The following is a 23414-nucleotide window of genomic DNA, read 5'->3' on the forward strand; positions in this document are numbered from 1 at the left end:
TCACGGGCCCAGCCGCTCCGCGGCATGTGGGATCTTCCCAGACCGGGGCACGAACCCGTGTCCCCTGCATCGGCAGGTGGGCTCTCAACCACTGCGCCACCAGGGAAGCCCATCATGGTCCTTTTAAACTGGAAGACGGAAGCAGAAGAGGAGAGTTGGGGAAGGAGATGTGAGGGCAGAAGCAGGGTCAGAGAGAGATGCTGTGTTACTGGCTTTGAAGCTGGAGAAAGGGCCAAGAAATGGAAGCTGGAAAAGGCAAGGAAGTGGATTCTCCCCTAGAGCCTCTGGGAAGGAGCACAGCTCTGCTCTAAACTTGATTTTAGCCCAGTGAGATCCATGTCAGACTTCTAACCTCCGGAACTGTAAGCTAATACATTTATGTTGTTTTCAGCCTCTAAGTTTGTGGTAATTTGTTACAACAGAAATAGAAAAGCAATTCAATCAGTTAGTCAAAGATTGATTGTTTAGCTTTTGTATTGTCTACCCCTGAGATTGCAAACTCCACTGCTTACAAAGGCCAGGCAGGAACCATAAATTCATGAAGCAGGGCTGGGGTGGGGGGGCTGGGGGGGGCGGGTGGGGGGGTGGGGGGGTGTCTGAGGCAACCTGGTGACCACGTGGCCCGGCTGAAGGGGACAGCTGCTGCTTGTTTCCAGCTAATTGTTGCTCTGCTGCTGCTGAGCTAGGCTCTTTGCTTTTCCTCTTTTCTATCCCCAGCTGTTCATATTTTGGCCGCTTCTTTCTTCTTCTTCTTTTTTTTAAGTGACATATAATTCACATAACATAAAAACACTTATTTCTTTTAAAACCTCTACCAAACAGTAGGCAGAGGAAGGAGAAGAAGGGTAAGCCAATTTGGTCGTCTGTGCTACACAGTTCTTTAAAAAAAAAATGTGTGAGGAATAATTTGAGATATAAAGGCCGTTAATGAGCTTTGGGAATTGTCTCTGGTTATGGAGCTCATTTATCCCGGCTATTCTTTATTCTGGATTGTGGCTCTCCATTTTGGATTTCTGGGAGCTGGAAATACACCCCGTGTTCTTCTGGTTTCACCTCCAGAAGGTCCAGCCAGATTCAGTTAAAGGCGTCAGGGATGTTGCCAAGATATTTTTTTTCCTATAAGAACTGTGTTTGAACTCTTATTTAGTTTAGCATCGTTGAAATTCACGGAAACTTGCAGTGTTTACTGTGCCCTCTCTCCCTATGTAAACAGAGGGCGTGTGAGTATGGAGCAGGGCAGGGAGAGGATTGGGCATGGGTGGCAGTTTCGTCGTTGTCAGGCTGGAGGTTGGAGCGAGGGCCAAAGCAGAAATCCAGGCCCATGAGCTGAGGTGCACTGGAGGCCTCAGGCTTGTATCCCTGGGTGCCCTGTGCAGGATGGGGGATCGTACACATTCTTCCTGCTTCAGGCCTGGATTGGCTCAGGCATAGACAGAAGAACTGCAGTAAAGGGCTGCAAAGTTCAGGAGACATTCTGAAAGGAAAAATTCTGCCTATCTGTTTCTGCCATGTACATCTTTGAAGTGAAGCGTATTAGTGCCTCTCCTAAGCAAATGGGAAGATGATTCACGTATGCTGTTGGCTGAGTCACTTTCCTGATCGTGGTGGCAGTTTTACCTTTGGTGTATCCAGAGTCCCCTGCCTGCAAGGAACTCCAGCCCACACTGATGACAAGCTTTGCTGGCTTCAGCGATGAGCACCACAGGGCTAGAGCTCGCAGAGTTGAGAGCAAAGAACCGTTTCTATTAGGAAATTCAAGTGTTGACGGCCCCTGCAAATACACAGCAGACTAACCGGGAAGCTACAGCAGAAGGATCTGGGTATTAATCATGACTCATTGGCAAGTAACAGCCTACTGGAGCCGTGCGTCTTCCCTCCTATTTTATCTGCACTTCTTGGATGTGCTGTGGTTAGACACCGGCCTGCAGATCCTTCTGGGGATGACAGGATTAAAGCAGGGCAGCTTGGTGTCTTTTAGAGTGAGGTGTAAGCTTACAGATCTTTATTCACTTAAAAATTTCTGGATATTAAAAACTATGTAGAATCAGTCCTTTGGAAAGTTTGAAATCATGCATGACCACTTTACACTGTTTTTTTTATCAACAAGTCCGAGTCCTTTTCCTGGCCCTTTTGACTCTCAGAAATAAGGCAATCTAATAGCCCGGAAGGAAGAGAGAGAGAATCATGAGAGGTTAGAAAGAAAAAAAACGGAGGAAAGAGGGTTAGAAAAGACTCCACAACGTCCAGGAGATAAAAGGAAATCAGAAGACTCCTACTTTATAAGTTCTTTTGAGAAGGCAACCACATGACCTGTGATGCGACGTGAATAATGTAGCCGAAGTAATTTGTATATGGGCCGCTTTAGAAAGTTCAGCCTCCCTAACTAGCTGCCAGACAGTTTTGCAAGAACATTCAAGTCGATGGTGACGGGCTCTAGGGAAAAGGGGCTGGTGAAGAAACTAAGCTGAGTTCTTCATATTGGAAGATTGGAAGACCCTGTATTTATGGAATAAACCTTTGTATTTTCCCCAGTATACACCTTTCCACCAGCTAGGTCAGCTTAGATATAGTCTGCACTATTTTCTGCAGTTGTCATTATTTTCCCAGAAGTGCTTGCTGAGCTTCCCCATTATTGGCTGAGAACTAGCCGTGAGGAACCCAGGCTACAGGAGAGCTGCTAATGATGTGTGTCACTCTCCAAGTCACAGTTCTCAGTGCCCGAGCATGTCCTTTCACGGAGGCGGCTGTTGGCCACACGCAGCTCTCGCAGAAGCTCTGTTGGTTGTCTGGGCACGGTGACCACCTTGCTCAGCTCATAATTGCTTTGTTCCCGGTGTTCATGTTAAAACAAGACAGGCCTTGTCATAGGTGATTAATTTCCCCAATTTGTACCTTCTAGATAATGAGAACACGCCCCACTGCCTCTCTTCAGCTCCTGGGAAAGTTTTGGAGAGAAGTTTTAGATAGCATAGAGAATAAACGATCTCTCAGGCAGAAACTGCGGTCCTAACAGAAACCTCCATGCTCTCTTTCCCAAGTAGCTGCTAGAGACATCTGCTTTTCTCAGCTTCTCTCCATATCCGTGAAGGAATTTAGTGTGGACTAGATAGCTCTGATATTGGACGTGACCTTCCCATGCATGGTATTTAGAACTGTTTTTCCTAAGGGGTATAATGATGTATGGAATAAGGAAGAATCTGATCTTGACGGTGGTTTTTCATTTTAAAAAAATCTGCTATAGATTCTTGGCCAACCCATTGGGACACCCACCTTTATGCATCTTCTTGGCTCAATTTGGTCACATTTCTCAAGCTCCCTCCTCCCCGTTCGTAGCAATTAAACATTGAAGTGTCTGGGTATGTTATCAGGGTTGCAAGTTCAACTGCTTGATGGATGACTCACTTCTGGTTCCCTCCTTCCCTCCCTCCCTCCCTCCCTCCCTCCCTTCCCTCCTTCCTTTCTTTCTTTCCTTCTTTTCTCTTTCTTTCTCTCTCTTTCTTTCTTTTTTCTTCTTTGCACAAAACAGAGCCATTTGTTATATATCCAGAGTCTAAAAGTTCTCACTTATTCTTTGACTGTTACGGGAGGGTTTTTGGCCTTCTGCAGCGGGAGAAGAACAAATCAAAAGAGGATTTTACCTAAGAAAACACAGCTGATGCTAAACTAATTGCTGGGAGGCCAAGGTCACTATGTTTACTGGAACAAAGAGAAGAGGAAATCTTTTATTTTTGATATATTAATACACTGTACACTCAAGTCTGCTAGTCTGTCTCTCACAGCTAACAAACGGATTACACTCATTTTACCGGAGAAGGGATTTCTCACTAATTTGTTTTTTTTTTGTTTTTTGTTTTTGCGGTACGCGGGCCTCTCACTGTTGTGGCCTCTCCCGCTGCGGAGCACAGGCTCCGGACGCGCAGGCTCAGCGGCCATGGCTCACGGGCCCAGCCGCTCCGCGGCATGTGGGATCTTCCCGGACCGGGGCACGAACCCGTGTCCCCTGCATCGGCAGGCGGACTCTCAACCACTGCGCCACCAGGGAAGCCCTAATTTGTTTTTTTTTGTTTACTTTTCCCTCATTCGTTGGTGACTGTTTAAAACCATGTATTAGGGGCTTCTTATGTGTCAGACAGTATTAGGAATCAATGAGTTCATCATCACCAAGTATATCTTGAATACCTTATTAGTACAAGGTGTTGGCACTGTGGAGGGCAGAGAGAGAGAGAGGTGTAACACGTAGAGTTTAAACCTGTTTGGGGAGATGAGACACACAATAATAATGTATTGTTTCAAGGTGGTACAGAGACCCCGTGCTATATGAGTCCAGATCTGTGATCTGGGGTCAGAGAAGGCTTCTTGAAGGAGGTGGGGCCTCCAAGGAAGGGAATCAGAAAGGAGGTGAGTGTAGCAGGCAGTGTGTACAGGACAAGTGTGTTAGGTGAAGTTGGGTAGTCTTGGGAGATGGAGTCGATTTGGTCCTTTGGTATTACCCTGTGCCTCAGTTTCTCCTCTGTAACATGGAGATGATAACAGTAATTACCACACGAGGCCATTATGAGGATTCACTGATGTAATATGAGAAAAGCACTTAGCCAGAAACTGTAATGTAGTAGGCACTCCCCACATGTCACAGATTGTTATTATTTTGTATTATTAGTAGGACCGTGAGAGCACCTTGAATACCAGATCACGCACGGGAGCCTTACCACGTGGGTAACTGAGGGTCATTGAAAATTTGAGCAGGGCCATGACATGCTCTAAGAAAGATAATTTGTCTCTAATGAGAAGGGTGGATTGTAGACCCCTCCTTTTAGACTTTGCTTCAAACTAAATAGTTAAAACATCTCCAGTGCCTAGATATGGTAGAATTATCAAAGAAAAGCTATTTGAGTTTTAACCAGTCTCCCAGACAGTAGACCTATATAATATATTAAAACTTGGTAGGACTGTAATATGATACAGTGGAGAGCGATGAGTGATATATCAGGTTGCCAACCTACTGGTAGGGGTATTCGGCAGGATGACGTTGCTGACATTCTGGTATAATTAACTGCAGTTCAATTGTCTGATAAGTCGTGGGGTTTTCTTCCCCACTGTTTCTTTCATCTTCGCTTCGAACAGCTCTGAGACCCAGTGTGTCTCCGGCTTTCTCCTTTTCCTCGCTGCCTCTTTTTTCCTGTTCCATCAGAGACATGAGTCAAGTAAGTTTCCCCCGCCCCATTTCTACATTGCTCCTGGCCCACCTACTTGGCCAAAGCCTTCAGACCATCCTTTCTCAGGGCTCCTGGTTCATAGAATTTAGCAGTAAATAATTACCCTCTAGGGAACACACGTAGGTAAACACCTTTGAGATTTGTTATATAAAATGATAAAAGGCTGTCCTCATTTTGAGGATGCTAGGTGCTCGAACTTTCTGGCCTTCCATCTTTGATTCAACCGAGTGACAAAAGGCCTTTGTTCCTGCTCCAGAAAGGGTCATATGGTAAGTGTTCAAAAGGTTGTCATCCAGACAGCTCAGGGCCTTCAGGAGACTTGGCAGGACCTGTTCCCAGAGAATTATCTCCTTTGGCTAACTCTCTATTTTATTCTTCTGGGTGGTCTGAGTGGGCCACTCATTAGGAACCATGCCTCTCACTGAGTACGGTGGGGAATTTTCAGCTGTGTTCACCATCTAGGAAAAATAATAAAGGTGCGGAGGAGGAAAAAGAATATGGGCGTTACAGAGAAACACGCTTCTATTCGATGAAACCGCTGGAGAATCTGTACTGGAGAATGAATTATTCATTCATTCCTCGTTCATTTGCAAAATTTTATTGCTTTCCAGGCGCTGTTACAGGTACTGGGGCTACAGCAGTGGATGAGACTTGGACCTTAACAGTTTAAAAGAGGCAGACAGCAAATAAATAAATAGATAGATGAATAAGATATATTTGAATAGTGATCGTTCTATGAAAAAGCTAAAATAAGGTGCCGCCATGAGGGCAGGTAGTCATAGAAGGCCTCTCGGAGGAGGTAAAATTCAAGTGAAGACCTGAAAGAAGCTGTGGATATGTGGGGCAAGAGGCTTCCAGGCCAAGGGGACATGACGTGCAAAGGCCTGAAGAAGGTTTTTTGTTTGAGGAACAGCAGGTGAGCCAGTACAGCTGGAGCAGCATAATTAGAAATAAAATCCAAGAGATAATCCAAGGTCAGAGCCAGCACATCATCCCAGGCTATGGGGGAAGGATTTGGGGTCTTATTCTAACCTTGATGGGAAGCCATTGGAAGGTTTGGGCAAGATTCTCTTTGTCATTGTCCTGTGATTCTGATTCCAGTTCTGCCATCGACTTGTCTGTGTGAACTTGAGTGAGGTCTTGGTCCCTCAGTTTGCTGTTAGGTAAAATGTGGATAATAACGCTTATCGTCAAGTGACATTAAAAGAATTAGCTCTTGGTTACAAAGGACTTGAGGCCTTCAGATGAAAGGTATGATATAGGGTAATTACCACTGTTCTATACAGTCATCATTTTAACAGTTGTCTTCTTTTCGAAATGGAAAAAAACAACGTAGACCGGTACCCTAAATAGCAACATTAAAAAAAGCCCTGTTTCTGACTTCCCTTTTTGGTTCCATATGAGATTTAGGATACCCCTTTCTTCTTTGAAAAGTACCTTAAAAGCTTCCCGGAAGTGGAAACCCAACATATATCATAGAATATTAGAATGAGAAGACGTCTTCGAGATCTTACAGATCTGTCGTTGGGGCAGAGTCTGCTGTCTCTAGAAATGATTTTTTAAAAAATGTCCTTACTGTGAAAACTGAGTGCTTTAAGCCTGTAGGAAATCGCTTGGGGAGTGTGGGCCCCAGCTGGGAAGGCTGCTGTGTTATTTGTTCATTTTCAATAAAATTATTTGTAGATCATGAAAAAAAAAGAGGATCTTACAGATCATTTGATCTGATCCCACCATTTTACAAGTGAGGAAAGAGAGAAGCCGAGTCTTGAGGACGGTTTCGCTGCTGGGGAGCAGGAATGCTGGGTGAGAATCAAGATCGTATGACTTTCAGGCATCTGCTCTCTCCCCAGATTCACGAACTGCCTTACCTCAGTGTCACATTTAGACATAATTGCAGTGTTACAGGAAGTGATTTACTGTAATTTCAGATCCCTTTCCATCTCTATTGTGATGATCGTGCTTTGCTAATATTGGCAATGGCGGCTGCCACAAAACATCTTTGCTTGGTGAGGGAGCTGTACATAAAAAAATGTTGCAGGCTATAATTTGACTGTGTGCCACAGATGTTTTGCTCTGTTTTCCCTTCCTCTGTTGCTGGCTAAGGACTGTGCCAATGGAGTCTACAGACTGTACCACTGAATCTATGAACTTTGAGTTTTAGATTTGATCATGGTTCAGATTCTAATCTGGTTGTAATTTTTTTTATGTTAACTTTTGCCTGGAAAATGTATTTTAATTTTTGTCATACATAAGTATTGTGATAACTTCTAAAAAGTGGTGTTTTGTTCATTTGAAATCAGCTCATTATGTCGTTTTAGGTCTTCTGGTTCCATCAGTTTAATAACAGCTATGAACCACTGTCATGAAAATAAGCAAACATAAATATATATATATTTATACACATATATATGATCACCGTTATGATTAACATTTTCCTTATATATGAATCTAGATTTCTTCATTATAGTTGCAGTAAACTTAAATGTGGGTAAAATGAGATCTCACACACACACACACACACACACACACACACACTTTCTGTGCCTTTGTATACTGATGCAGTAATGTTTACCTGATTGGCATTGAAAAACAAAGTGGTATTTTCTACTTGGACTTCTTTCTGTTGATGCCATGTAGCCCACAGGGCCCCTCCCTGAAACAGAAGCAGTAAGCATTTACCAGTCTAACCTGTTAGGGTGTTCCTCACACTGGTATATTTTTGTCATTCATTCTAAGATCAGTGATATTTGAACAAGTCAAAAATAACTACAAGCGTATGATTTCTTTTTACTGGTTTTCCTTAAAAGAAATGCCCCTTAACCTACTTCTATATTTTGCTTACTCTCATGCCATGGAGAAATGAATTGTTGCTATCTTAGATACTTTGCCAGGAGTTAAGTAGTTTTCAAGAATAATCTTGCCAAATAATACTCTTTCCATAATTAAAGTTCTTAAAATAGTCAGAGATCGTACTGGATTATCAGATGGGTGATTGAAAATGGCCAGCTTAGGTCTTAAAGCTGACTTCTGTGAGTAAGACAAGATGCATAGGAATGCGTTTCTTCAATATGATCACCAAGAGGCTATTTCCTAGTCTGTCTTCCCATTCCCGTCCTGAAATGATTTTAGATCTCTTAACCAGGGGAATTTTACTATAACAAATGCTGAACACAGCGTGCAGTCTGTGGCTTACTGAAAGAAGCATAGATTCATCAGAGAGCTCTGAATCCTAACCCTAACCCTTTTTCCACTTCCTTCATCAGGTCCAAGAGTCTTTTAAGGGAGAGTAGAGGGGCAGAATAAATGAATCAGGCTGTCTTTTCCTCCTTTTCCCCATTGCTGTGGGCTTCGCTGTGAGTTGTAGCAACAGGCTACTCCTTAACTGTTGTGAATCCCTAATTTCAAACGCGTGGCCCAATCACATTGGGCCTTTTGACTCAAATCTCAGCATACAGGGCGCTGAACAGCAACTGGTGGCATCTCACTGCTCTCAGTATTTCCCTGTGAGTGTGTTATAAGCTGGACTCTCGGCAGTGGGGACACTGGAGCAGCATAGGTGAGTGCAATAAGATGTGCAGGTGATAAGTAACTATATGATAGAGGGTGTGTGTGTGTGTGTGTGTGTGTGTGTGTGTGTGTGTGTGTGTGTGTGTGTGTGTACACACCCTTAGATTTGTGGGGAGGTGAACGAGATTATAAGAATCCAGTCATGGTTTGCAATTAAACAGGAGAAGGATGCTGTAGCGAAATGTAGTGATTCAGATACAAAACTGCTTTGTGAACTTTAAAGTGTTAAAACTTCTCCAGATACTTGACTGAGAGTAAACCACTTGACTTGAAGCTCTCCATCTTAAAACAAAATCAAGATAATGGTAATTCCTAATGACTTCCCCAAGTTGTCTGAAGATTGTCCAGATATAATGCGTGTGGCAAGCCCTTCAAGGTTTCTTGTTCAAATGCAATGTTTACATAACAAATGTGTCACTGCTGTTTTTTCCCCCATAGGTGTTCAAGAGACGGTATTTTTACTTAACTCAGCTTCCCGATGGTTCGTATATTCTCAATTCCTATAAAGATGAGAAAAATTCAAAAGAATCTAAAGGTTGCATCTACTTGGACGCCTGCATTGATGTTGTCCAGGTAGGGTTATCGATCAACTTTTAAGAACCTCAGGCTTTTTCTGCCTTGGTTAATGACATCTGCATCCACCAAAACGTTCATACTAGCAATTCAGAATCCTCTTCAGAGTTCCCACTCTCCCTCTGTGCCACTATTCAAGTTTTTACCCAGTCCTTTGGAGTCTGCTGCAGGGTGCCTCTTGAATCTCTTACCTTCTTTCCATTCTCACTGTCTTCCTCTGGTTCCCCCTTTTATCTTGTCTTGCCTAGAGTCTCACCTTCCTGCCTTCTGATGTGTCATCCGGCTTCCTAAGACGGAGATGGGGTCCTTCACTGGGATAGGTAGGGTGGGTGGGAGGGAGACGCAAGAGGGAAGAGATATGGAAACATATGTATATGTATAACTGATTCACTTTGTTATAAAGCAGAAGCTAACACACCATTGCAAAGCAATTATACTCCAGTAAAGACGTTAAAAAAACAAAAACAAAAACCCTTTTGGCTGTTGATTTATTGTCTTGCAGAGTGAGCTCGAAATCTCTTACCAGGGCATTGCAGGCCCGCAGCGATTTGACCTTACTAACCCCATCCCCCTGCATCCCCATACACATTCTGTGCTCTAGTCACGCCAGGCTAAGCACTCCACTGAGTTTCACGCCTGTGTGCCTTTCTTACATTTGCTTCTCTGCTTGGCATATACTTCCCCTTCTGTTCCTGTTTGAATCTTATCTGTTAAGACTTGGCTCAAATGGGACTTGTGGCATGAAACATTTTTTGTGTTCTTCTTCACCCTCATGGAATTGAGCTCCACCTCCCCTGAGCTACCACTGTACTTAGCTCTGTGCGTTCCTTTTTGGATTACAGCGACCATGTCATATTCATGTCTGGGTCCCTTATAGTGATTAGCAGAGTTGCACATACAGTAGGGGCTTACCAAATGTTTGCTGATTTGAGTTACTTGAGGAGGCAGGGACATTAGGGTTAGCGTGGATGGGGTGGGAAGCAGAGGGCAGAGAGATGATTAAATAGGAAGTTGATTGACCGTGTGATAGGAGCCATTACTACAGAGCCGGGGTGGCCTGGTCGACAAGAAGGAGCACTGCATTGAGTGGAAGGCAGGAGATGTTGCTTCAACACCCTCAGCCTACCTGAATCTTAGTTTTCAGAACTGTAAAGTGGGATTAATAATATCTACTCGCTTTATCAAATGAGATTGTCATGAGGAGCAAGTGAAGACACACTTTAAAACATAAAATATAAGAGATATAAAGATCTATGTGAATAGAAGTTGCCTTCTTTTATATATATATAAATGTGACAGCTTTCTTATCTACTGAAAGAAGGCACATACAATTCCCAGATTTTCTCAATTAGCTCTAGTCCGGACTGACCTCCTTTTCTGGTGCTCCTCTATTTACGATTCCCTTCTCCCGAATATTTTCAAATATATAAATCTTTATGACTTGCTACAGCAGTTTCATTTCATTCTTTACTATGCTTTGAAGATGAGGAGGAACTTTCCTTGGTTCCTTCTTGAATGATGACCAGGCACTGGAAAATTACTGATTCATGAGCCTTTCTTGAAATTAATGCTGAGGTATTTGGGAGCGGGGGAGAGTGTGTCATTTCTTTCGTCATGACAGAGAAGGTGGTAATATAAAAGAGGTGTCATCATGTTTGAGGAAAGGAAGAGGCTTCTATTTTCCTTGTATGCTAGCATTCAGCCTGGGCCATTTCCATCATTTTTATGGAGAGCCACAATCTAATATGAACCAACTACAGTCTTCTTTTATGCTACTGTGATGCATTTCATATTCTGCATGGCAGAGTGAATCAGACAGTGATATTGCATTTTATGATGTGATATAAAGCAAGTACCAGGTTTATTTCAGGTCACATTTAAGCTTGTTTTTAGGGGCTGATTTTGAAAATCTGTGAATATGCCAGGAAAACTTAAAGCAGGGTGGAAATAGTAAAACATTTGCTTATTTTTATGGTGGTAGTTTGATTATCCAAACGTGGAGGATGTCAGAAGGCCTTAAATGATAATACTCACTCAACGTGTAGTATTTTATGCCAACTTTGTGCATATACTGCTGTGCTCAGTACTGAGGGGGATAAATAAGATGCTTGACATGGTCATTCGTCGTCTTGGAATTTCTATTCCTTGTTGAAAGAAGCAGTTCTTTCATGGAAGTATTGACGTACATATGTGCTGAGCTGAGGTAAAAGTAAATAAACTAATGAAATCTAATATTAAAAGGGCAACTAAACTAACTGAACACGTCTTTTTTTTTCCCCCCTCCAGTGCCCCAAAATGCGCCGTCATGCTTTCGAACTCAAGATGTTAGATAAGTATAGCCATTATCTGGCTGCTGAAACTGAGCAGGAAATGGAGGAATGGTTGATAACTTTGAAAAAGATTATTCAGATCAATACCGACAGTTTAGTGCAAGAGAAAAAGGAGACGGTAGAGGCAGCACAAGGTCAGAATTTTTAAATGATTCATTATTGAGGTAAAGCCCTTGTCTTTAATCCATGGGAATGTCCTTTGTGTAGAGTGAATATAGAACTCTTAATCTTGAAGGTGACCTACTTCTTCATTAAAAGTGACTATGGAGGTTGATAGGGTTTTCTTTTCTTTCTTTCTTTTTTTTTAAGAGTTGATATGCTACATGGGCTCTGACATATGAAATATAACCAGACTGAAACAGATAGGGAATTCATGGCAGATTTTCAAAAGCCCATTAGAGTTTTCCCTGTGCTTTCATAATCAAAATTCTTTGCAATAAATCTAGTAGGAGAGGTTGGGGTGGGAGAGGGAGATAGTTAGGATATTCCGCTTAGGTGATTAGTAATGGTCTGCATGGTTTAGAACATCTGCTTTTAATGAATTCGCAGATGATGAAACTAGCAGCCAAGGAAAAGCCGAGAACATCATGGCCAGCTTGGAACGGAGCATGCATCCGGAACTGATGAAGGTACATCTTTCTGATGGCAACTTGCCTTCAACTGAGACAATGCAGGATTAGCTATTAAAGTTTGAATGCTGGATTCCATGTGGCAATGTCATTTCTAAGTTAAAAACCACAACAAATGAGTGAAACAGGTAGAGATGGTAAAAGAAAAGTTACACTCCTAAAGCTGGACCTGTAAGTGCCAACTAACAGTTTGGAAAATGTTATTTGTTTTTCCTAGATGCCAAGAAGTACTTCTAGACTTTAGTGACTTTATTGATTTTATCTGCTACTTCTTATTCAGTTCAGTTACTGTATGCCATTCATACACTAACTATGCTTCATTCAAGGGGCTCTTGATGAAGATTGAACATGATATTCAATCTAATGATTTGTATATGTTAATTTTGTATGAAAATCATAGTCTTTCTATATGTGGCTGCCTATGTATATGTATATGAATAATTTCATCAGATAAAGATTTTGGTTAACAGACAGCGTTTGTGTTAGTTACTCTGCTCTTTGGTGTTTGAAGTGAGCCAGTTTTGAAAGTGTAGAGGTGATTATCATACCTATCTTAGTAGGTTACATATATTACTCTGTGGACTCTCTACTATAATAGATTAGGAGGTTATGACCCATTTCTTCATTTAAATCCTTACCAAACCTCTTTATATTTTTACTTTATTCCTCTTCCTGAACTATTAAGTTACACAGGTTTAGATGTTACTTTTTTCTATTTGAAATTTAGCGTTCTCTTAAGCTTCAAAGCTGTCTTCCAAAGTTTAGGAACACACTCATGATCCCCTGTAGCTTTTAATGTATCCCCTCTGAGTCTTTGTCATTCCAGACCGTAGAGCCCATTATGTTTTTCCTAAAGTGATGGAATCAGAATTGTGTATAATATTCCATGGCTAGCACCATGGATATATAAAAGATAGTGTTTTCTCTCGTTTATTCTCTTTTACATCCAAAGTCTCTTGTATTTCTTTTTTGTACTATGGGTTGAACAGTATTCTTGGTATCATAAAAGGCGTATAGAAAGTATAAGAAGCTGATCTATAGCTTATTTATGGGTCATGGTGACTGTGATTCTCTGCCCAGCAAGCATTCTTTATCCACCTTAAGTGATTGGAAATGGAGAATATATATATATATTTTTTTTTTTTTTTTTTTTGCGGTACGCAGGCCTCTCACTGTTGTGGCCTCTCCCGTTGCGGAGCACAGGCTCCGGACGCGCAGGCTCAGCGGCCATGGCTCACGGCCCCAGTCGCTCCGCGGCATGTGGGATCTTCCCGGGCCGGGGCACGAACCCACGTCCCCTGCCTCGGCAGGCGGACTCTCAACCACTGCGCCACCAGGGAAGCCCAAGAATAGTATATTTTTTGAAGCTGTGGCAGATTGCTAGTTTCACATAAACTAGATAATTAAATGGCATTTAATACTGTTTTGACGGAAATGAAGTAATGTTTCGTGTTTGTGTGTGTGTGTGTGTATATATATATGTTTGTTTTAATTTTAGTATGGAAGAGAAACTGAACAGCTGAACAAACTCAGTAGAGGAGATGGAAGACAGAACCTCTTTTCTTTTGACTCGGAAGTTCAGGTATTAATGATACATTTCTTTAAATAATCCTAGAATAGTTGCTTATTCAGATAAACAATGTCTGAAATGTTGAAATCACTGATTTTTGCACTACTGGGCATATCTATTGCTTTATACTTGTCTTGCTTACTTTGAACAAGTAGCTTAACAGCTAACTTCACTAAGAGGGCTAGCGTATATACAAATAGTTTGGGACAACATATATATATATATTTTTTTCTCTCAGTTCTTTATATTCTTTTCACTTCATCTCACTCCTCAAAATGGGTAAATTAAAGAGTCCTTAACAATGGTTTCAGTGCTTTTAACCCATCAAATACAATTGTGATCCAGTAGCAGTGAATATCTGCAGTGTGAGGAACACCAAGTCATATGAGACGTGTTTATTTTCCACTTTTGATGTAGGCCTGTAGAACTGGGATAATTTTCATGTATCTCACTTAAACTGGAAAGCGGTGCAGGGAAGTACAGGTTTATGTGCACATGTGTATTTTAATCTCTTTCATGAGAGTGAGGCACTTTTTGTACTAAGATATATAGGTAGTTAATATTTAATTCCATGATATTTTCTTATTTTACCTCTTTAAAAATTTTTTATTTTATATTGGCATATAATTGATTAATAATGTTGTGTTAGTTTCAGGTGTATAGCACAGTGATTCAGTTATACATATACATGTATCCTTTTTCATATTCTTTTCCCATTTAGGTAATTCCATCATGTTTTCTAATTAAATTGCTGATTTTTTAAAATGGAAAAATTCTGCTGTGTATAAATGTTACAAATATTTTTCCTAATGGAAACTATTTCACAAGAAAATGAAATTATTTGAGGGAAGATGAATATTTTGGTTTTCTTTTCAATTTTTCTACATGAGATTTCTAATTAAAATCTGTGGGATTTTTTCAATAGAAAAGTACGCGTTATATAAGCATTACAGTTTTTTCCTCAGTGAAAATATGTCAATACAATATAAAATAATTTGGGGAAGACTGATTTTGTTTTCATTTCTTTTTGCTTCATACAGTTTTCTTTCTTTTTTTTTTTTTAAAGAGGAGCCTCCTCTGATTTATTTTAATAAATTTATTTATTTATTTTTGGCTGCATTGGGTCTTCGTTGCTGCGCGAGGGCTTTCTCTGGTTGCAGTGAGCTGGGGCTACTCTTTGTTGTGGTGCACGGGCTTCTAATTGCGGTGGCTTCTCTTGTTGCGGAGCACGGGCTCTAGGCGCGTGGGCTTCAGTAGTTGTGGCACGTGGTCTCAGTAGTTGTGGCTTGCGGGCTCTAGAGCGCAGGCTCGGTAGTTGTGTGCCACAGGCTTAGTTGCTCCGCGGCATGTGGGATCTTCCTGGACCAGGGCTCGAACCCGTGTCCCCTGCACTGGCAGGCGGATTCTTAACCACTCCGCCGCCAGGGAAGCCCCCACTTCATACAGTTTTCTAACTAAAAGTTTTTAGTCTGAAATGGAAAAAGTATATAGTCTATAAATAATGCAAAAGTTTTTCCTTAATAAAATACCACATGAGAAAATAAAATTATCTGGGGAAAATTTGTTTTAAATGTTCTCTCCCTTTTTCTCCATAGCACTACTATATTATTTGTGTAAGTTGTATGAATTAAAACAAAAAGGGGTATAGCAGGCCTTGGGAATGTTAGTTCTAAGATACTCATTCAGAAATTTACTCATTCCAAGCATGTCTGAGCCTTTGATCCCACCCCTCATCATCATGATTGGGCTCTAATTGAACATGTCAGACTCTTTGATTGTATACAAAGAAGCCAATTGACTGTGGTTGAAACTCAATCTAGTGTCTTTAAAAAATCTGTGGTGTAGTGTTTTTGTGGTCATGGAACTGAACTGATTTTATGTTTGAGTTGTTTATCAGTGAGCTACACAGTGAGAGAAAAATTCACTGTTGCAATGAAAGTTTGACAGAAAATTGACTTCAGTGTTGGTTATGGAAGGCAGTTTCACTACAGAGAAATCTAGGTTGTGTGTGTCGAGTACTTTTCTAGGTAGGCAGTGTCATCCTATAATATCGGCTGTCACTTTTGGCCAGAGTTCAGTGTTTAGAGATGTGTTTTCTTCCACTGACCGTAGAGAATAAAGAAGCACTGGGGAATTCCCTGGCGGTCCAGTGGTTAAGACTCTGTGTTTCCAATGCAGGGGGCACGGGTTCGATCCCTCATTGGGGAACTAAGATCCTACATTCCAAGTGGCACGGCCAAAAAAATTAAAAATGTACACGCCTAATAAGCATCCCCCAAAGAAGAGGCAGACAAAAAATTTTAAAAAACACAAAAAACAAAAGAAACACTGACTGAAGGGGGTGGCTCCAACTTTGAACTACTGAGGATGGCCATATGTCCCAACATTTGCACTCTTAGGCCTCAGAAGGGAAAGGATTTGGGGGCTGGGGGCGTTTAGTCCAGCTTCTCTTCACATTCCACCTTCTGAGTAAGCTAGAAAGGAGAGCAGATAAATGGGCGGAAATTAGAATTGATCTCCATGGCAATGACTTGCCTCCGCTGGCTCCACAGATAGGTAAGTGTTCAAGAGGGAGCTGTCTAGTCCCACACATTTGTAGATAAATAGACTCTGGGGGGAAAATCGTGCTTTCAGGTACGAATATTATATTTTAGGCCCTTTTAAGGAGAATTTTGTCAGTGATGTAGGCAAGGTCAGGACAGCTATAATTATCCAAGACTCTTCAGTCACAATACCTGTTTTGGCTTGAAATACTCAGGCAATTGAGAAAAATTCTTATGTTTCTTGGCTTGAGTTTTCCATACTGGCAGTATATTCTGCTCGGATTCATCCAGTCATTTCCCATCTACCCTGTCTCTGGTCTTATCGAAAGTATAGTAAGTTGTCCCACAGTATATACTTTTCCTCCCATTTGTGCACAGAATGTGAGTCTGTTCAGACCATTAGAATGAACAGATGAACTCAGGATCTCCTGAGCCGTGTGAGCTAAGGAGGAGGATTCTGTGAGAGGAATTCTTTGACTCCCAATATCCTTTTTTATTTTTTAAAAAATTTTATTTATTTATTTATTTTTTGCGGTACGCGGGCCTCTCACTGTTGTGGCCTCTGCCGTTGCGGAGCACAGACTCCGGACGCGCAGGCTCAGCGGCCATGGCTCACGGGCCCAGCCGCTCCGCGGCATGTGGGATCTTCCCGTACCGGGGCACGAACCTGTGTCCCCTGCATCGGCAGGCGGACTCTCAACCACTGCACCACCAGGGAAGCCCCCAGTATCTTTTTTTAAACTTTATTTTGAGATAACAATAATTTTCAAAAATATATCTCTGTGGCAGCCAGAGTTCATCTCCCAGCTCTGTTAGAAGCTGAGCTCAGGAGCACATGCCTTTCCCTCTGCTCATCATTTCAATGTAGGTGGTCCCCAGAGGTCCGGCCTTGTCCTCCTCACCCTGGTTACCACTGATGCCCAAATCCAGATCTCCAACCCACACCTCTCCTATTTTTCCAACCACTTACTTGCATCACCTCAAACTCAACACATCCCAAGCTGAACTCATCACCTCTGTTCACCCCCCCATACCTGCTATTCATTTTTATTTCCCATCTAAGTTTGTAACATCACAGTCTACTGAATCTTCCAAGTTAGAGGCCATTGTGTTATTCTTGCTTTCCATATCCATTCATGTCAAGTTTGTCTCCTGCACAGCTCATGAAAGAAACAAAATTCCTACCATCCTGGAACATAATATTTTGTGGGGAAGACAAACAATAAACAACCAAATAAATATCAAAAATAATGTTAGAAAACGAAACTAAAGAAAGGGAGTAGAGACTTTCAGAGAGTATATAGTTTTTGTTTTGTTTTGTTTTTTGTTCTTTTGCGGTACGCGGGCCTCTCACTGTTGTGGCCTCTCCCGTTGCGGAGCACAGGCTCCGGACGCCCAGGCTCAGCGGCCATGGCTCACGGGCCCAGCCGCTCCGCGGCATGTGGGATCTTCCCGGACCGGGGCACGAACCCGCGTCCCCTGCGTCGGCAGGCGGACTCTCAACCACTGCGCCACCAGGGAAGCCCAGTATGTAGTTTTATATAGGGAATTAAGGAAGGTCTTTCTGTGGAAATGCCAATTGATTAGACACTTGAATGAAATGAAGCCTCACCCTGGTGAGGCTCACCCTGGTAAATAAGCCTTGCAGTTATCTTGGGGGAAGAGGGTTCCTTACAGAACACCAAGTGCAAAGGTCCTGAGGTGGGAGTATACTTGGTGTGCTGGAGAAATAACCGAGGAGGCCAATGGGGCTGAACAGAGGTCGGGGGGAGGATAGGAGATGAAGTCAGAGGAGTGGGGTGGAGGGTGAGGTCGGGATTTCTCTCTATCTGTGTTTGAACCTTACTATAAGAGCTCTACAAAGCCTTGTTGAATAAAAAAATAAGAGTTCAAATGAAGAATGGACAGAGAACTGTTGGATTTTGCAATTTTTACGCATAGATCTATATTCATATAATATCTATTTTGGGGGAGAATTGATTCATATTATATATTTTGTAGAGGTTGGACTTTTCCGGAATTGAACCTGATATAAAGCCATTTGAGGAAAAGTGCAATAAACGTTTCCTGGTAAATTGCCGTGATTTAACGTTCAATATCTTGGGTCAAGTTGGAGACAATGCAAAAGGACCACCCACAAACGTATGTATGAATTTTCCTTCTACCTCCATTAAACCAGTGCATTAAGGAAACTTCTTCCTTATTTTTTTAAGATTTTCAATTTTGTTCTGAGAACTAATTTACTGCATGCAAATTCCATTGCTACATGTTACGATACATTTGACATGGAAGAATTCCATACATGTCTTTATTTTGCCAGAATAGGAATGTGTTTTCATCTTGAGAGGATTCATGAAAGTCTTACCTATTCAAAATAGCAGGTAGAGTAGGTAGGCTCTTTACATTCAAGAGGGACTTGTCTGCAGAGCGTGGAAAGCCCTCAAATTTGTAAATTCTACTAGAGAATATGACTTCTGTGAAATTGACTCATAGCCATGAGTAAGGAACACCAAAGCCATGGAGGAACACAGATGCTGTGCAGTCAGCTCCACCTCACTCACTATCCTCATAGGGTAAATTCATTCTGTTCTTCACAGCAAATTCTAATTATTAGCTGTCACGCATCATTTGAGCTGCTTAGGAATACTTGAAACTATGAATGTAAAATCGCCAAAGAGACTGCATTTTATGTTCATCTTTTTGAGGGTTCTACTTTGTCTTTGAGAAATATCCACAGTGATGATTTATTCTCTAACAAAGTAGCTGAGATGCACTAGCAGACTTTCGGTGTGTAAAGGGTTAATCTTTATGCCATCTGGCATGAAATTTCTCTTTGTGACCAGCTTTCAAATGCCATCTGTGGAGAGGAATCATGTCTTCCAAAATTGCTGATGGAGCAAAGCTTTTGTCAAGTAATTGGATGTTCACTGATATTAGCTCTTATTAAATGTATAATCCAATAAGCTGTAACATAGCAAAAGGGAAGATTTATTTCTGCTCTGTAATACCGGCATTATTTTGGGGTAATTTCAATAAGCCTATGGAGAATTAAAATTTATTCATAGAACAGTTGAAGTTCTTTAAATGTGGCTTCTGATTTCTACGCATCATTTTAAAAAATTTATAGCTTGTGAAATTATACCTGACAGAAGTTAAAACTTGATAGTCTGTTATTTAGAATGCTCTTTCTTATATGCAAATGAGCCACAATGCAATTTTAGCTAAATGTTGAACTCAGAGGAATTAAAAAAAATTATTTTGTAATTTGTGTCCCTCCCCTCACCCCACCTAAAATAAAAGTCATAGTTTAAAAACGTAATGGTTTTCATTCCCAGGTTGAACCCTTTTTTATAAATCTTGCCTTATTTGATGTGAAGAACAATTGTAAGATTTCAGCTGACTTCCACGTAGACCTGAATCCCGCATCTGTCCGTGAAATGCTGTGGAGCCCTTCAACCCAACTGGCTAGTGATGGAAACTCAAGAGGTTCTTCACCGGAGTCTTTCATTCATGGAATTGCTGAATCTCAGTTACGCTACATAAGGCAGGTAAGGAATGATCTTTTAGCCTTGGTAGCGCATTCAGAATAAGAAACAGAAACACCCTTGGGTTCCTTCATAGTTTCAGGCCAGTGTTTTCATGGGCATTCCATCTCTTGTAGGGTCTGTGTATAGATGTTTTTCTGGTGACTGAAGTTGGAGGGGAAAAAAAGGAAACCAGCAAATATGCTAATAATACACTGGTGAAGTGAGACCGTGATGTGAATCTCAAAGGAAGTATTTTGTGAGATGGAATGCAGATGACACAGACACACCCCTGTACCCCTGCGCATACTTTTGAGCAAGGCAATAAGTACCTGTAAGACTCGTTTCTTTGAAGAAAAAGTTGACCCTACAATAACCTTCCCCTCCTAACTCCCATTCCCATTCTGAGTAGGTAGTTTTTTTTGTTTGTTTGTTTTTTTTGCGGTACACGGGCCTCTCACTGTTGTGGCCTCTCGCGTTGCGGAGCACAGGCTCCGGACGCGCAGGCTCAGCGGCCATGGCTCACGGGCCCAGCCGCTCTGCGGCATGTGGGATCTTCCCGGACTGGGGCACGAACCTGTGTCCCCTGCATCGGCAGGCGGACTCTCAACCACTGCGCCACCAAGGAAGCCCCTGAGTAGGTAGTTTTAATGGAGCATAAACTCTCTTTATTCAAGGAGTTCTTGTGTCACAGCTGTAATGCTACGCTCCCCTATCCTATCTGAGGCAAAGAATGCCCTTTGGAAGGAGCCTAACAGTTCCCTGGCATTTTGGCCTCTGACCAGACTGGACTCCATAAGAGGTTAGGCAGAGCAGAATTGATGGTCTGCCTTCTAGACTTTTGCAACTGAAAGGAAACTAGAGTGTGGCAGAGAATTAAAGTGGGAAGAAGCAGAACAAAGCAGCTCGCATTGTAATGAGATTTCTTTTACCCTAAATAAAAATGTTCCTTTTTCTTCTGATTGTAAAAATAAATACATTATCATGTAGAAAATTCGAACAATACAAAAAGTAATAAAGAAGAAAGTAAAAATCAGCACCTATAGACGATAACTATTAACATTTTGGCAAACATCTTTCTGGATGTCTCTGTTGTGTGTATATAAACACATACACATTATGTGTACTCTTCTACAGACTGTATCATAGTCATGCGGTTTTATACCTACTGTATTTATTCAGCATCATGTTTATCACCCTGTATCAGTCACATTCTTATTAAAGGCTAATCTGTTATTCCACTGATTGAGCTCATTAGGATATTTCTAATTTGGGGATATCATAAAGAACACTGCATTATTGCATCCTTGTGCTTACGTGTTCGCTCACTTGTTGAATTATCTCCTTAGAATGAATTTCAAGCATTGGGGTTTTCAGGGTCAAAGATTATGCTCATTGATACAGATTGCCCAATGGTAGGGGACTTGACATGTGCTGTCACTCACCTCTGGGCTGTGGACCTGTGGTCGTTTTTCCCCATGTTGCTCCTCATTCCCTTACATCCTCTTCGTTTGTTACTCAGACTGTGGTTGTCACATACTTGAACGTTCCACTGTGACGGCCTATGCTTCTAAAAGAGAGATTGAGCAAGACAGTATTACAGGTATTTGAGAACCTGCTATTGAATTATATGTTTAAAATTTTCCACACAGTGTCAAATAAGTCCTTCTAAGCCAATGATGTATTTGCTGCATTAGTTCAATGTGCTCAGCTGTCTGTTCAATACAAGAAGTTTAAATTGTGGTTTCAGGGGTCATCCCACCTATAACCTAGGTCAGGAAGAAAATCAGCATTTTTTGCATGTCTCTTGTGTGCCAGAATTTTCCATTGGTGTCTCACGTAAACACCATTGTCTTGTGAAATAGGATAATTATTGCTGTTTTGCAGATGAGGAAACTGCTGATCAGGGAGGCTAAGTAAGCTCCCCGTCATGACATGGCTGGTAGTGGTGAAGGTGGGATTTGAGCCTAGGTCTGTTTGAAAGACCTCAGTCAACAACATTAGGCAGTATGTAATTAAGTGCTGACTTGTATCACACAATGGGAGTGGAGGAGTTTGGAATGTGAGGAGGGGTCAAGGGTCAGGAGTTGCCTTAGAAGACTGCATAGAAGATGTGGGACGTGAGAGAGGCTTCAGAGGAATCGGCAGCGGCCTCAAATGGCTTTATCATTTTGCACCCTTGTTCCAGATCAACTAAAGATACCAGGAAGCGGCCATTTGCTCCAATATTTGGACATTTTCTTTTGAAGAAGGCTTTTTCTTCATCTTCCTCCCATTTAGGACTGGGATGCAGTACTGTGTAGGGAGAGACTGGATGTTAGCAGGTCTGAACGCTAATCTCAGCTCATCAGATTTTTTTCAGCAATTTTTTTCCCCGTATTTCTCTAGGTACTTTATCTGTATAAAGTCATTTAATTCTTACCACACCCCCAGTAAAGTAGGTAGGTCCTATTCCTATTCCCATTTTATAGATGAGGAAACTGAGGCACAGAGCAGTCAGGTGGCTTACTCAAGGTCACAGAGCTGCTGAGATGAGGAGCATTCCCCCCTCTACTGCACTGCTTCCCTGTCACCCTAGAGATGGGGAAACAGCCTGGGTCCCCAGCATTCCTGGAAAGGGCTGTCTGGCAACCCCGTCGCCTCCACCAAGGCTGTTCGAGGGGTGGCATGATCTGTAGAAAGAGGCCACTCCAGGGCTTGGTGGACAGTGGGGGCTTGCGGGCCGTTCTAGGCCCTCCCCATCTGCTCCTTGGAGCAACAAGGTGACCACAGGAAAAGGAGGAAGCTGGGTCCGTTGAGTAGTTTTGCCTTCCTGCCACTGTGACCAGTTACTTCACCCTCAGCTGCCTGGCAGTTCCTTCCCAGATGCCCTCACAGAGCTCAGTCCCCCGTGTCCCCCAGACTGACCTGTGGCTTGTGGGCTCCCCGCTGGGGGGCAGCAGGTGTTGGGCGCTAGTGAAAAGGGGGCACTCTGCCGTCACATGCCCTGCCGTGCTCTGGGGGCTAAGTGCTGCGGACTGGGCTGGGGGGGACCTGGCCCGTTCTTTAGAGGGAGGGGGCAGTGAAGTGGGTGAGAGTCGCCCTCCGGCGGGGACAGGCCCATCCATGCCTCCTTGGTGGGACAGGAGGGAAGGGCCAGAGGCCTTGTCCTAAAGAGCCAGACTCCCAGCCCACACAGGATTCCTGGGTGCTCTCTGGTTACCCTTCTGTGTTCCGGGGACGGGGGAGAGCTCGAAGCTGGAGGGACAAAAGGCAACGCAGCTGCAGAGAGTCTCCCCCTGGACCGGAATCCTGGTCGCTTGAACAGTGAGCATCTCTGTGCCTCGGCATCCTCATCTGTAAACTGGAGGTAACCATAGTACCTGCATCCAGGGTGACTGTGAGGCTCAGACAACGTGTGCTGTCCCTAGAAAGCACTCGGCCCTGTACCAGGCCCGCCGAGTTGGCTCAGTAAGACGTGGCTGC

General features: G+C 42.5%; 1 protein-coding gene across 1 annotated transcript in view; it reads left to right on the forward strand.

Annotated features, from left to right (window-relative positions):
• The window catches only part of LOC113610978 (dedicator of cytokinesis protein 11), an 84916-nt gene that overhangs the window by 46269 nt on the left and 15233 nt on the right, over positions 1 to 23414 (forward strand). The window contains exons 8-13 of the mRNA XM_027089537.1: positions 9219 to 9353; positions 11640 to 11817; positions 12233 to 12312; positions 13811 to 13894; positions 18427 to 18567; positions 19761 to 19973. Coding sequence (XP_026945338.1) covers positions 9219 to 9353; positions 11640 to 11817; positions 12233 to 12312; positions 13811 to 13894; positions 18427 to 18567; positions 19761 to 19973 — 831 coding nt within the window. The remainder of the gene's footprint in view (positions 1 to 9218; positions 9354 to 11639; positions 11818 to 12232; positions 12313 to 13810; positions 13895 to 18426; positions 18568 to 19760; positions 19974 to 23414) is intronic.

Source organism: Aethalodelphis obliquidens, unplaced genomic scaffold (assembly GCF_003676395.1).
Source record: "Aethalodelphis obliquidens isolate GAN/ISIS:26980383/991018 unplaced genomic scaffold, ASM367639v1 scaffold66, whole genome shotgun sequence".
Lineage (NCBI taxonomy): Eukaryota > Metazoa > Chordata > Mammalia > Artiodactyla > Delphinidae > Aethalodelphis > Aethalodelphis obliquidens.